Source organism: Physeter macrocephalus, chromosome 5 (assembly GCF_002837175.3).
Source record: "Physeter macrocephalus isolate SW-GA chromosome 5, ASM283717v5, whole genome shotgun sequence".
NCBI classification, from domain to species: domain Eukaryota; kingdom Metazoa; phylum Chordata; class Mammalia; order Artiodactyla; family Physeteridae; genus Physeter; species Physeter macrocephalus.
This window is the reverse complement of record NC_041218.1, coordinates 60,848,712-60,864,677: the sequence shown is the minus strand read 5'-3', so window position 1 is coordinate 60,864,677 and position 15,966 is coordinate 60,848,712. Positions and strand designations below refer to the sequence as shown.

The following is a 15,966-nucleotide window of genomic DNA, read 5'->3' as shown; positions in this document are numbered from 1 at the left end:
ATCCGGAGCCTGTGCTCCGCAACGGGAGAGGCCACAACAGTGAGAGGCCCGCGTACCGCAAAAAAAAAAAAAAAAAAAAAATTATAAATCAGATGTAAGCATGCTAAAAGCAAAGGGTGGACCACTTGTCACAGCAAAGGTTAAAAAAACTTTCCCTGGAAGTAAGGATGATGATTCTCCTTCCACAAATTCTCTTTGATAATAATGCTTTCAAATAATTTCAAAAGTTAAAGAATGGAAAGGTCAGCTTTTTTCCTGAGCCACTGTCTGAAATAAATTAGACACAGACACAAAGTAGAAGGTTTTGGTCAAGTTTATAAAGGGAAAAAATGTCTATTCTTTAGAAATAGATGGCCTGAAGTCCAGAGTGAGTCTGTGCCTAGAATGTAAAGACGCCAAAGCAATGCACAGGCCCTCATTCAGAGGTGGTCACATCCTAGAACACTCCTGGCAGATGCTAACACGATCTGGGGTACCACGACAGTCCACTCCTGGCTTCTGTTTCCTTTCCTGGAATGGGATCCTCCACACCCACACCTCTGAGGGACAGGGCTGCCTTTCTGAGACTTCTCTTTCCTTTTAGACCACCTGGTATAATTCAAACCTGCTCCTGCCTGAAATGTTGTAGGCTAAAGGAAAAGCACAATCTGAGATTTCAGAGGATGGAAGATGGAAGCCCCATCTGGGGGGCCTGGATCCAAGTCTTTAGGAGAGATAGCTCTTCACAGAGATGCTAATCTAGTCTTAGCTGAAAGTAGAACACTGGTCAGCCCCATCTTCCTTACTCTTGCTTCAGGGTCTACAGAGTGAGCCCAGCGTGGCAAACAGCCAGCGAGTCTATACAGAATTCAGTGCAGCCATATGAGCTATGTTAGAGACCAGTGGGTTCCGTTATGCAGCCTGTGCCTGAGGCAATCAATCAGGGTAAGTAATTAAGCCACGGAAGCAAATGCATCTGTACCCAGTACATGGTGGAAGCAGAAGAGCAAGGATACTACTTCAGCCATGTGTACCAATACAACAGTACCAGTTATCAGAATACTGAGATTATTTTGTACTTGTTAGAAAAATGCTTTTCCGCACATCCTCCCAGTGCTCCTCTGCTGCAGGTCACCCTGCACCCTCCCTCCTGCACCCTTCAGTCATGACCTCCCCCATTCAGCCACTAAAGATGGGATACTTGACACAAAGGGGGCCCTAATCTATGCTGCCTGGACAATGCCATACAGATTGTCACATATTTTGAATTACAGTCTGCATAGTAGATAATTGTAGCTGACAATTACTGGTTACTTACTCTGTGCCTGACACTAAATGCTTTATACGTACTCATTTATTTGACACTCGTGTATGACTTGCCCAAAGTTATATAGCTTCTAAGTGGTGGGACCCAAATTACAATCCCAGGCCGTATGGCCCTCTAGCCCACTCTTATCCACTATGTGCTTAACTGCCTCCTAGGACTCAGTAAATATCTCATCATCATTTAGTTATGAAACAAAAGTTTGATTGGGAAGATAGAACTTTGGAACTGCCTCAGGTTTCCTCTTCACTTGTCATTTATGTATTAAAAAGCACACATAGGGATCTAACCAATGAGAGAGGAACTGGCCAGGTGATGGCAACTAGGGCATGGCGGGGATGGGGGCAAACTGAAGAGTTCTTGTGGAGAGGAGACAGCCTCTTCTCAGCTCTAGCCTATTGTTGCTGTGAGGACCTGGCCATACTGGGTACCCCATAAATGTCTGCTGAGTGAATGCATCCAAGTTAGGTGAAATTTCTTCGCAAAATACTCAAGCAAGGAAAATAAGAATACCAAAGTTTAAGCTTCCTTCCATGGGATGCACTAAAACGCAGTAATAGGGAAACAACCAAATGTAAAGAGAATACTTTTATCTTTTCAAAGTATGTTCCCCTAACCCCCAATGTGATGGTATTTGGAGATGGGGCCTTTGGGAGGCAATTAGGTTTAGATGAGGTCATGAGGGAGAAGCCCCTGTGAGAGTATTAAGACATCAGAAGAGCTCACTCTCTATTTTCATGTGAGGACATACCTAAAAGGCAGTAGTCTGTAAGCCAGGAAGAGAGTCCTTACCAGAAACCAAAATGGCAGGCACCTTGATCTTGAACTTACCAGCTCCAGAACTGTGAGAAAATTATTTTCTGTTGTTTAAGCCACCCAGTCTATGATATTCTGTTATGGCAGCCTGAGCAGACTAATACACCTATATTATCTCTTTTATCCTCACAATAATCCTAAGAGGTAAGGAGAACCCCACTGGTATTCAACCCAGACCCCTAAAAACACCCATTTCCCTTAAACCAAGCACTTGTGACCTCAGTGAACGGCCAGGTAGCAGGGTGGTGAGGACAAGGAGAGTGACAGGCCAGAAACCTTGCTCATGCTGTTGTCTGGAGCTCAATGCACAGCACCAATAATTACTGGGCAATTCCTCGATGAAGCACAACCACAGAAAGCCCAGTTCAGACCGTTTTAGCACAGAGCACGGCAAGAGGCGGGAAGGGCATTTAGGGAACTGAATAAAATCTTCAATGTTGGGGTCTGTGCCTCCAACTTCTTTGCACATTAATGGGGCAGACCAAACGCTCTTAAGTCTTAGGTAGCTTTGTAATAATGTTAAACTTCAGCTTGAATTTAAAAACAATGTGTTCAAAGGTGGACTCTCATGGCAACCCCTGCATCTAATAGCTTACTTGGTCACGTGTCAGGTACACAGCTCCCTCATTGCTATTTCCCGATGAGGAATCGTCTCTGATACAATCTCTTGGCTGTAATCCTGCTGCTAACTCTAATCTCCCTAGATGTATCCCAATGATCAGTTTTGCTTCTTCTTAATTTTTGGAGAAGATTCTAGAAAGCAGGCAGATAAAGCATGAGAGCTGGCAAGGCAGTTCCTCTGCTTCCAGCTTCCTGGGCCAAAACAGAAAAAGAAGTTCCTGCTGTTTGGTTTAATAAGAATCAGTGTCTAGCTCAAGCCTCGTTCGTGGGACCAGTCACACTCAATCGGCATAAAAAAAAAGTGTTTCCGAGTGTCTGCATTTCATTTCAGCATGTATGTGTTAACTCCCTTTTCTTTTTTCCTAAAGACGCAAAAGAGCCCTGCTGTGCTTCTGTTCTTGTCTGATCCATATAATCTGCATCTTTTATGTAAGAGTTTAATTCTACCGTTATGTTGCATGTATTCCTTAATCATCCATACTTGTGTACTTTGAAATGTGTATCACAATCTATACAACAACAGTGAGGTTTCCTCTTTTGTGCTTCTCCATCCTGCAGTCCACCCAGCATTGCCTTTGAAAACTAGCTCTTACGTTACTTAGCACGTCCTTGTCTGTGGAGTTTGTTCTCCAATTAATAAGCACCTATTATGTGCCCTCACTTTGTCATCCCAGGAACTCATATTGAATGCATAACCCTAGTTGTCAAAGAACTTTCTATTCATTCATCCCTTCTCTTTTCTGACCTCTACTGAGTAACCACTCCTTGCCACATTGAAGAGAAAAGCTTAGGAAATGACTTTAAAAAAAAAAAAAAAAAAAAACAGTCAGGCCATAAGGAAGTTACCTGTCCTTTAATTAAAAAAGAATCCTCAAGTCAAATTCTAACACTTCTCTGGTCATCATATACCTTGGAAAATTCATTTAATTTATATCTTTGTGTCCATAGCTGTTTTGATCATTTAGATTATAGCCCACAGTCTGAGCCGGGGGAGGAACAAAAATTGATGGGAGAAGAAATCAAGTTTATGGCAATAAACCTCACAGTTCCACCAGAGACTAGGGGAAGACTTCTCTCCACGACATGACAACACCTCAACAACCGTCCCAGGGTCACTCAGCAGTGTGGTCAGCTAGGAACAGAGCTGCCAGTCCTGCCTTTCTGTCCACTCCCCTCACCAGCAGCCCACATTCTCTCCTGTGTTCCCATATCACTCCTCACAGCGAGGGTGGGGGTCATGAGGTCAGCAGGAACCTCACACAAAACCGGGCACTGGATGGCTCAAGCTGTAGCTGCAATCTCACCTGTAACCTTTATAGAATCTTAATGAGAAGCGAAGCCACACATGGGGGGGAAAAGTCAGCTGAGGATTTTAAACACTGGCACAAATGAGGTTAGTTCACTTCACATCCTGCTTTCCCCCGAAATCAGGAGAGCTTCAGGTCTATGTCAGTTTCAGGTCATCGTCAGATAATCCTCAAAAAGAGAATGCCAAGAACAAAGAAACCAAATCAGGAAAAAAATAAAAGTAAAAATAAAAACCTCTGACCAAGCCAAGCCTCTAAATATAGCTTTTCCACTTACCTCAATGCAGATAATTCTAAGATATATATTTCTGATTCTATTCATTGCATTTAAAAGAGAAAGACCACACCAGGGTAAGCAATGCAGGGTGGTCAGACACATAATCTAATGACAGTGTGTGGAAGCCACTACAGAAGACAGCAGGAGCACTGCCAGATGGTGCGGTGGGGCTGAGTGGCTGATTTCTATGCAGAGTTGCCGATGTTTTCCAAGTACGGATGGCTCTCATTGAAATGAAAATAGAAAATGCAGGACCAGAGCCCACACTAAACACTCAGTTTAGTAAAGACAGAAAACTGCCCACGAAAGTGGAAGGTACTTGGCCTTGCTATTCTCAGTAGAGAGAAAGGAGCCTTCCTCCTGCAATCTTTTTACTATTAGGCTAAAAGCCTGTCAGTCTTTGCAAAGGAAAACGGAACGGATATCTGCATCTTGTGCATTTGTTTTCTAGGGCCTGAAACGATGCTTTTCTGAGCCATAGGATTTGTTTGCAACTATACACTTGCGAAAAATATGAAGAATCAAGAGATCAGCAAGAAATGGCTAGCTAATGTGATTATTCCAAAATGATAAAAGTACAATCATCATAAGGTACCCGTAGCTCCTCCTTACCCCCAGTCCTCTTTCTTACTAAGAAAACTAATTTTGAAATTATTGGAACATCATAGGAGAATGTGGAAGCACATTCATTCTACCCAATTTCAGTGAGATAATGTCTGGAAAGGACCAACTGTAGTAAATAAGCTTCACCAATGAACAGGAAGGATATAAGAAGAAAAGTGATAGGTCAGTGAGCGGCGATTTGGGTTTTTCTCATGTGTATTTTAATTCTGTGGGCTCTCCAAATTCCCCCCCGCACTACCATGGTTAGTGCATGGTAACCAAACTGCCCTTACTACTTTGTCCCTCCACCTCACCTCCATCCACTAAGTCACCTACACCTTCCCTGGCTGCCTAAGTTACCCCTGCTTTGGTCTCGCAAAAGCTCAGTCATACTCAGTATCACGGCACTTTTGTTTTCTTTTGGCAGTCACTGATGTTTACCTGGAGGTGATCCGAACTTCACGGAGATCAACTACAGCAAGGTGTGTCATTATCCCAAAAGAAATGGCACTGTCCAATGCACGTTGTGTCGTGTTCATTGTGGTCTTGAGTCCACTCCCGGAAAAACAACTCTGGGTCTTCTGACCACCACAGAAGCAGATCCCACCAATAAGTGAGCTCAAGGAAATAAGTGTGTGTGGGAGGAGGGGTGGGGCGTGGAGGTCTCCACCTCCTCCAGGTGAGGTGAAGCGGGAAGGGGCAGGGAGTTGGTTGGAAATTTCTCAAATAGGGTCAGGTGGGAGGGCATCAGAGTAACAAAGGCAAAAAACGCCACTCTAGTTTGGGCCAAAGGGGAAAAAGGAATGATGGCCATACTTCCAAATAAAGAAGCCAACTAGTTTCATCACCTATCATCCCCTTTCTTCATCTCTCCTCTACATTTCAGTGGTTTTCAACTATTGCTGCATCTTCAACTCACTTGGGAGCTTGTAAAAATGACCAGACTGTGCCCCAGACTAATTAAATCAGAATCCCTGGATGAAACGCAGGCATCGGGAGGTCTTAAAGTCGCCCAGGTGATCGCAATGATCAAGTAAGATGGAAAACACATCTCTGTTCCATTTTTCTCTCTATTCACTTCTCCCCAGACACCCATGCCACACACCTGCGTGGTGTTAACTGGCTGAATTCCTGACTAGTGCAGCAGGAGGCAATACACAGGCTTCAGAGTAAATGTGAGGTGACTTCAATCCTGGCTTTGCCATTTACAGACACCTTCCCGGGTTCATGGCCTCTCTGAGCCACAGTTTCTCATCTGGGGAGTAATGGGAGCTTACCACGATGAATGTAGATTCTTAAAACATGTTAATATCTTTTTTTATTTTCAGAGATCAATGTCACAGAGACACTCCCCATGTCCTCAAATTATTGTTTTTTTCTCACCTCTTAGGAAAGCTCCCACTCAAGGTCTAATAATTTCAAAGTTGATCACTCTAGGTATATTTGCTTATTAGCCCAAAGTGATCTGGAATCAGTAGGACTTTAGGAGTTGTGAAAGGTATTAGTTTCCTGGATTGCTCTGAGGTGAAATCAAGGTATGATGGTTAATTTTATGTGTCAACTTGGCTAGGCTATAGTACCTAGTTTTTTGGTCAAATACAAGTCTAAATGTTGGTGTGAAGGTATTTAGATGTGACGAACATTTAAATCAGTAGACTGTTCTTTTGCACATGTCACTTAACCCCAAAGTTTAAAAGTATTAGAATTCTCCCCTTTCTCAGTGAGAATGCTAGTAGAGTTTAGAACCCCCAGCTGCTTCTGGTCACCAGATGAAGTGAAGATAATAGTAGGAATCTGGGGAATACAGAGATAGTTGAGTCAGCATCTTTTGTTAGGATATTCAGAGTACTTCTGACTTAAAAAAAAAAAAAATCAAGCGTATATCTTCTAAAACACATATATTGGAGCATTTAAGGGGGCAACTAAAAATAAGGTTAAATGCATTTTGGTGAAGCTTTTAGTAAATGATCCCAAAGATACCAGGAGATGAAAGAATGCTCCTTTCAGCCAATACTTGTATTAACCATTGTGTGATAAAACAGATAATTTGAAAATTCCAGTTAATTCCAAAGACTTTTGGAATTTGCCTCTTCACTCAGCATTATTAGTTCCTACTGACCTGTTGCCGTGTAATGTTGTGAATATTAAGCACATTATCAAATTGTTATTACCACAGGCTACCTTTCATCAGTGAATATAATAAAATATTTAAATTATGATAAACATTATGTACTTCGACCAAAACAATATAGTGTCACTTCTTAAATTTAAAAAAATTCAATATATGCTTTATACAATATCAAAATAGCTTAAATGGCACTGTTTTTCAAAAAATGTGCTTCTGCTTATCCCATAATCCTTTTAGTATTTTCTTGGTAATTCAGCAAAACTCTTTAAACTGAATAAAATTAGGATTTTGTCCTTCTATGTTTACAGAAAGAGCATATCAGACTGACAAATTTGATAATCCAAAAAAAAAGAAAGAAAAAACTGTTCTTATTTCAAAGGTTCAAAAAATAAAGGTTATTTACTATGCAGACCAGGACTTCTTGTTTTTAAGATAGCAAATTAGAAAAACATGGTAAGAGTTAGAGGTTACTCAATCAGGTTGAAGCTGGGACTTTTACTCCAGCAGCTCTTGTTCCCCAAATTATATCTGATAATGTTCTAAAGTCTAAACATATTTTAGTTCAAAAAGATACTCAGCTCTTAGATATAAAATGGCACTATGCTTCCAAATATCAACAGGTTTACCCACCCTCTTCAACAAATGTATTTGTTTTCAGAGTAATCTGCCACTCAGGACCTCTGAATCGTAATATTTGAGGAATTGAAACTTTGAGCTAAACTGTTTGTTTGCATTTTCCTGTGCGTAATCACAGGAGAGGGGCATTAATAAAAGGGGTTGGTGTATTGGCCACTACCAAGGCCTATTATTTCAGCAGAGTCATGGCAACAGGGCAAAGCCGAGTGTGTGCAACTGTGACATAATTTCAGCCTGTATTGTGTTGAATGGAAGAGAAGACCAATGTGTCAGCAGATACAAGCAGTAAAATATCCCAGACTAGTTGCAAACCGGAAACAGTATCTGTATTTCTCAACAATTCAAGAAAGATAGTGATAAACCTTACCCTAAACTGGCTACAAAAGTATTATTACCTGTAAAGCAAGATGGTGCCCATAAACTTAAAATTGGCGAAATCCCATTGAACTGCATTTCAGAGAGAGGAGGGAACTTGAAATGGTACTGCTCTGAGGGTGTCCACGAGGGTGGGCAAACATACGTTCCTGCTAAGCACAGGAAGTGGTACACCCGGCTTTCTTCCTAAGTGCGAGGTCTTTATTAACTCATCCTCATGGGGGCTGTTTTAAATGGAAAGAAAATGACACACAGTCCCCAACTAGGCTTCTGAACTGTTTGGAGAGGGTTGCCACTTTCCCCAGACATTAGGTTACTGTGGGGGAATTTTCCAAAATTGTCAACAATTCCATTTTTAAACTCGGTTCTTCTTCTCCACATAAAACAGATGTGAGGCAGCATGAACTATATTTGGTCTAGTAGGAGATGTAAGTTTTTTTACATTGCTGACTCTTACCTGACAGTGGAAGACGTACTCTGGTGTGGTTTTCTTAAACTTCATGTTCCAAACCAAGGCCACTCCATCTGGTTCATGGGGAGCGTCTTCGTTGTTGTTGTAGGAAGCGACCATCAGCTCGGGGTACTGGATGGAAGAGGTCACAAGGATGGCTTATGCCAAGATGACAACACAAGGAAAACATTCTTATTCCAACAGACACATGCTATATTACATACTTTAAATGGCACTTTCTTTTTAAGTTGTGGCATGCTTAATACCAACTTCACGTCTCAACCCACTGCAATCTGGTTTCTACTCCCAACAAACGTTCCACGTGTGCTGCCATAGTCACCAATGACTACTAAACTGCATGCACTGCTGGATCTCTCTGGGTTATATGACATTTGGGCTACTCCCTCCTTTCTCCTATGTTGGCTTCCATGACATCTTTCTCTCCTGATCTTCTTCCAAACCACTCTTTTCAGTCCCTACAGTTTCTTCTATTACCTATATTCCAAGGGGGGCTGTTTTCTGCCCTTATTTGTCTCTATCAACACACTGTCCCTGGGTGAACTCATCAATAGCTTTAATAAGCATTAATATATCGACAATATTCAAATCTTTATCTCTAGGCTTGATCTCTCTCTGAGGTGCAGATTTTACAGCTACTGGGGCCTTCTCAAGGCTGTCCATAGACACATCAGATGCAATGCATAGGAAAGCGAGCTTGTTGCCTTCTACAAAACCTACTGCTCTTTCAACATTCCCTCTTCCAACGTTCATCCCTTTAGTGCTTTGCACTGACATTAACTAGCTGTCCAGGCCAGACACTCCACGTTCATTTTTACCCCTCCCTCTTTCGCATCTTCATATACTGTGTTTCACTACTTCCTCAATGGTAATTCAAATGCATGTTTTCTTTCTATCCTTAAGATCAGAGGGCTCCTAAATGAATTTCTTGTCTGGATGAAGACAACAGTTTTTTAAATGGCTTCCTGCTTCCAGGCTTGCCATGCCCTACCCTCACCTACTCCACTCTTCATCCTTTGTCAATATGATTTTACAAAACATACATTTGGCTAGGTCACTCCTCTGCTTAAAATACTTTAATGGCTCATCATTACTTTCAAGATAAAATCCAGGTCATATAGGATCCTTCAAGATCTGTTATTTTCTACTTTCTCTGCTTAATCTCTTACAACCTTCCCTCCCTCCTCCCAACCCCATTCTATGACCCAGCCTCCCTGGGCTAGTTCTGAGGTTCACAGGTACAGCCTCTGTACCATGAGTCTGATACTCTCATTGGAATGCCTCTTCTGTGTTGGTTACATCAGTAACTTATTCGTTAAGACTCGATGCAGGCATCAAGGCCTCCAGGCAATCCTATCTAACTATCCACCACCCATCCTTGCCTCTCATCAGCTCCCTTAGCAATTATGTGTGTCCCCCTATTAAAGCACCTGGCAAACTGTATTATGGCTTTTCCTGGTCTATGTCTATTACTAGATTGTAAGCTCTTTGAGTATAGGGACTTGTTTTTATTGACCTCTGAATCCAGAGTATAGTAAGTCCTAGCACACTAAACTTGTGCCAAAATCTGTTGAATTACAAATGCTCTTTCTTATGTTAGTAACCCTGTGCTCAGTGGCAAGACCTCATCTTTAATCCTTTGTTGTTAAATAACGCCAACAATTAAAAGCTCAAGTAAAAGAAACACAAGTAGTAAAATAACAAAGAGGACTCTACAATGAGTAGAAATACCTACTCACCACACATGAACTCTATGCTGAGTGTTATAAATAAACTGAGGCTGAATCTCAGGGCAGGTATTTATGAGTTAGAGTACATTTCATGAAAATGTCATTCCTACCTGGGATTCCCATAAGGCAGCTCCGTTAAAAATAGCATCAGGATTACAGAAGATCATATCAGTCTTTGCTCACAGGTGATTTTTTCCTTCTTTTTCACTACACTGCATATATTTAACATAAGACTGTCTGTATAAATTTGAACATCAACTTTTTTTCTATCAAAAATAATTAAACCTAAGTCTTCTATGTGATTGTATTCATTCTCTGAGCTCTCTCAACTTAAGAAAGCTGCAGAGAGTTACAACTTGCCAGTTGGTACAGAGAAAGTATAAGCCTACAACGACACACACGTATGTGGCCGCCAGGGGAAAGTAATCATTCTTTATTAGAAAACACTCCTTAGCGGATGAATCAAAGGCCTGTTAAGAAAGGCCTTTGATTCGAAGCCCATTCAAAGAAACTAACATCCAGATAAACACAGAAGTCTCCAGACTGTCCATCTGAAGTTTAACTATGTCACATGTGAAAAGGCAACTCTATAAACACCAACACCACTACCACAGTGGCCCATGGACAGCCAGATGTGTCTGGAATTAGACCCACAGCTTCACATCTGGGTCTCATCGCTGGCTCCTACTTGCAGTTCTTCTTTTTTCATTAAAAAAATATTTTACATTATTGGGTTTAAAACTCCTTTAGAAAACAGGGAGAATTTTTGTAAAATACCAGTGAAATGCTTTTGGTGAAATATCTATAACTAGGATCAAAGGCCTAAAGATACTGATTAACTCTTATCTCTTGAAAGTGTCTGTGATTTCAAAGTCTCCTCTAGTATGTTTGTTTGAACATGACTAATCATATTTTCTTACTTTCCAATAAAAAGTAGTAAATCTCTGCACGATTATTTAAACTTTAAAGGTTAAAATTATTATCTGAAAGGGAATATTAACTACTAGGAAGTTTGTGATTACTCACGGGGCTGAATTATCTAATATTTAACCTAGGAGAATTTTACCCGGGAATTACCAGATCTGCTCTCAAGCTGCTTTTTCTTATAAAGAAATAAAATCTGACATTTATTGCGAGGAAGGAACCAACATGTTTTAAGTGCCATTATGTGCCAGACACTGGGCTGGGGAACACGTTCACTCATTTGAGCCTTACAATTCTCTAAAGTAAGCAATGGTTTTCCCACTTCTACAGACAAAGAAGCCAAGGGTCCCTGGGTAAGGAACTTGTTCCAAGTTAAGTTGCTAATAAATGATAAAGTGAGACTCTGCTTGAAATCTATTTGGTTTCAAAGACGATGTCCCTTCCAGCCCACTGTGGCATGCGTCAAGTGCCCCCCCCCATGCATATGAGAGGCACTGGTGCCAGGTAAAATGTGGGACACGAATTTCAACAGTAACATGCTTTGCTTTATAGGAGCTCATCACTTAGCAGAGGGAGGTGAGACACATGTATGAATACCTACAACACAAATATAAAAGCAGAACATGCTAAGATGGAGACACAAAAGGAGTTCTATCAAAGCACAGAGGAGAAAATAACTACTTTAGTTGGAATGGGGTATGGTAGGGAGAGATATTGGAAAGGACTTCTGAGAAGAAATGAGACTTGATTGGGCCCTGTTAAATGGCTAGGTGATTAGGAGAGAAGTGAGAGGAGAGTATAGATGAGGGTACAAATATTGATGCAGGAAATCTCTCTTGGGTGTCTGCCTGGTTCACAGTGATTCTCCCAATCTTTGGAGATTACCTCAATACACAGGTGTCTAACTTCCCAGGGACAATTAATTCATTGCAGGGTTCATACCTGACACAGCTGAGGCAATCACATTCTCTAACTTGGCTACTGTAACTTTTGAGCTGAGACACAGAACCCATGGGCTGGCAAATGAGTCAGCTTATGACAGCATCTGATTGGTGAAGCCTCTCAAGCTGCCCAGATTTATTTCCTGAGTCCCCGTTCTTCATCTCTTCCATGGATTCCCTGAGTACCCTAGTAGCTCTCGAATACATTTCCCTTTTTGCTTAAGGTAGCCAGGGGTAAAGTTTTCTTGACTAATGCAGTGGAGAACATATTCAGGAGACAGTAGGTTATAGCACCTGGCTGGGAGGCAGGTTATGCGAAGAGATGAAAAAGATAAAAGGGCTGCAGATGCCCCAGGGCATCCTCACAGAAGTCACTGAGTACAAGCTAATGATTTTAGACTTCACTCTGGGAGTCGTACTCTGCAACTACTAATACTACTAATTCTACTACTACTTTAACATTTATTGAGTATTTTTTATATACTAGACAGTTTTAAAACTCTAAGTGTTTTAAATACATTTACTCATTTAATACAATAAGCATGTGAGCTAGGTATGATTATCACTTTATGAGTGAGGAAACTTAAGCCAAGAAAAGTCAGGTAATTTGCTCAAGGTGACACTGAGAGCAAAGAAGTAATCTTTACAAATAGTAAACTGGAAAAGTACTTACAATGACTCAACAGTGTAGAGAATTGAGGCAGGAATACCAGTTAGGAAGCTATTTCCTAATATAAGCAAAAAGTGGAGGGCATGACATAAAGTAGGTATCAACTCCACATGTAAGTGGATTTGAATTGGTCACAGTGGGGGTCTTTTTGCTACCGTGAATTTGATTGGGTTTTGCAATTAAATGAGCTATCAAAAATTACTTGAAGAGGGGTGGGGGAGGAATGGAGTAGGAAGTTGGGGTTAGCAGATGTAAGCTATTATATAGAGAATGGATAAACACCAAGGTTCTACTGTATAGCACAGAAGACTATATTCGATATACTATGATAAACCATAATGAAAAAGAATATAAAAAGAATGTATATATATGTATAATTGAATCACTTTGCTGTACAGCAGAAATTAACACAACATTGTAAATCAACTTTACTTCAATTAAAAAAAAATTACTTGGGTTTGTATCTTGGATGACTCCAAGGTTAGAGGATGCAACTTACATATGAGAGGAATATACATGGTGGGAGTGAGATCGTAAGTCTGGTTTTCCATATGTCTGCCAAATCTGTCATGTGATATGTGGATAGTATTATTGACCCCCTGTGCTAAACAATATTCAATGAATAGCAAAGTTGACATAATTCCCCAATCACCCAAATGTCTTCCAGGGAATAATGTTTGGTGGATATTTTGCAAATATCGCAAAGTTAAAGTGTTCTTGTTTAAGAAGTACAAGAGGTCACAGCAAAGCTATGCAGGAACTTACAGTTTCTTCCTTTTTCCCCCTCTGTTCCATTCTGTTCCACTCATAATCATCCTAAGCATACATGCCTCTACTAGACGCTAAGACTATGCCTCTATCCTTTTCTTCTTTCTTAATATCATTGGATTGCATGTAGATTCACTCAGAAAGTCTCTTCATTCCATACGTATGTAAACCTGGTCCTTTGAACCCCAAAACTGTTATGATGTAGGAACTAAGGGTTCTAATTCCTGTTTCTTATGCTCCAAAGAAAATACATTTTTCAGAAATGCAAACCCCTTCCCCACAGTGTAGATGGCAGGTTACACAAAAATGGGGAAAAACAGATGCAGTCTCTCTATGGTGGAGTTTCTGCCCTTTCAAGTTTCACCTCCTGCAACAAAAACGACACACAAGATCCTGTGTGGAAACAAACCTATCCACAGGCAATAGGGCCCACCACACGCTGAGGCCAGGCAGGGACCAGCCCCACTGGTGAGCCCCCTGCTGCCTCCTCAGGGAGAGTTATCAGTGAAACCTGCCTTTGAGGAATGTGTCAGATAAGGTTCCTGTGTAATTTCCAGACTCTGAACAAGTGAACAAGCCGAGCTAAGTGTCTCCTCAGCCTTGATCTGCTTTCTGCACACACACCCAAGCGTGCTCACAGAGCACCCACGAGCTGGTGGGAAGTGGCTGGGCACACCCTGCCTGTATTAGCCTCTGCATGACCATGCCCTGCGTGCTCTCTTGTTTGGATGTAAAAAGAGATTCAAGGGGAGAGAACACTTGCCCACTTCGTGGCTCTTGACAGTCTGGTTGCAGGGGATTACATTCCTCTTCAGTGTTCCTGTTCTCAGCATGACTAAATGCGGCTCTTCACATCATCTGCTTTACTGCGCTGCCTAGAACACACCCTTCTCCCCTCCATTTGTCTAATCCCAGTCTTCTAAGATGCCCTGTCCAACCAGAGACAGACTCCAACCCCCAAAGAATCCTGAAAGCACTTGCTCTCGGCCCTAAATCACTCAGCACTTAGAACCTCTTTTGGTTCCAGATTCATAAGCCCTTTGTGGGAGGCACTAGTAAAAAGCATACGCCTGGAAGTGCTGAAAGACTTGGGTTCAAAGCCCTGCTGTACCACATCCTAGCTGAGTGACTGTTAGTAAGATGCTTAGTTGCTCTGAGCCTCAATTTCTTCAGCTATAAAATTAAAATAGTAACAGTGGCTGCCTCACTTGATGTTGTGAGGGTGAAATAAGACAATGCCTCCAGAGCAGTTGGCACAGTGCTTAGTATATAAGAAACACAAATTAAAAGCTAGCCATGATAATTATTCCCAATAAAAGCATAGACTATAAGCAAACAGAAACTGCACTGTGTATAAATGCCCAGTACTTATCATTCCTATTTCCCTCATTGCTATTATGTCATTGTCATTACAGGAGGGAACGTAGCATGGTCATCAAGAATGTGAGCTCAGGAGTCAGACCACATGAGTTCATATTCTGACCTCACCACAGTTAGGCTATGTGCCTTTATGTGCATTATTTAACTACTCAGTGCTGGGTAAATTATACACTAATTGAGTTGGCCATTAAATTGGCTTTTGGTAAATCTGCCTGCTTCCACTATGAATGCTACACTAGGGAGTTTAGATTTTTTTTTTTTTCTTGCAGGCAATAGGGAGTTTTAATCCAGGGAGTGAAGTGATCAGATTTGCATTTTTAGAAAGATTATTTGGCTAGATGTCTAGAGGGAAAACTATAGGTGGACGAGTTTGGATGTAGAAAGGACACAAGAAGGTTAGCAATACTACAGGTGTAAGATGATGAATATATGAGTGGTGAAACGGACAGTCTTGGTGACAGACTGGGTCTGGGAGATAAGGGAGAGAAAGTTTCTAATGTTAATGATGAAAGTTTTGCTTTAGGTCCTTGGGTATATTGTGATGGCTTTAACATAGAATAGAGGAGGCAAAAACGGATTTCAGATGTGTGGAAATAATGAGTTAGTGATTAGTTTGAGATTCTATGGGACACCTGAATAGATCTGCCTGGTGCGTAAAGTGGAATTCAGGAGGGAGATTGGGCGGGGGATAGAAAAAGGCTGCCCACGTGGTGGTTCAATCCATAGCAGTGGAAGAGATCTCCCACAGAGAGCATGTCGAGAAGAGTAAAGGTTGAGGGCATGACCACAGGACCACGAGGGTAGGAGAGGAAAAAGAAGTCTTGGAGGAGTTCGAGAACCGAAAGAGAGTCGAGTTGTGGAACTCAGTGGAAGGATAATATTTTTAGAAGTATGGGGAAGTCAACAAAGCTGGATGACAAAGAGAGGTCAGGGCAGATTAAGGCTTAAAAATATCCACAGGGGCTTCCCTGGTGGCGCAGTGGTTGAGAGTCCGCCTGCCGATGCGGGGGACACGGGT

General features: G+C 41.5%; 1 protein-coding gene across 18 annotated transcripts in view; it reads right to left on the bottom strand.

The window, feature by feature from the left end:
- DYNC1I1 (dynein cytoplasmic 1 intermediate chain 1) overlaps nucleotides 1-15,966 on the bottom strand; it is a 495,519-nt gene that overhangs the window by 124,266 nt on the left and 355,287 nt on the right. For all 18 annotated transcript variants that reach the window (XR_008617419.1, XM_055085000.1, XM_055084998.1 and 15 more), the window contains one exon: nucleotides 8,524-8,649. Coding sequence is in view for 17 of the 18 variants with exons in the window: in XM_055085000.1 (XP_054940975.1) it covers nucleotides 8,524-8,649 (126 nt within the window). In the remaining variant the exon portion in view is untranslated. The remainder of the gene's footprint in view (nucleotides 1-8,523; nucleotides 8,650-15,966) is intronic.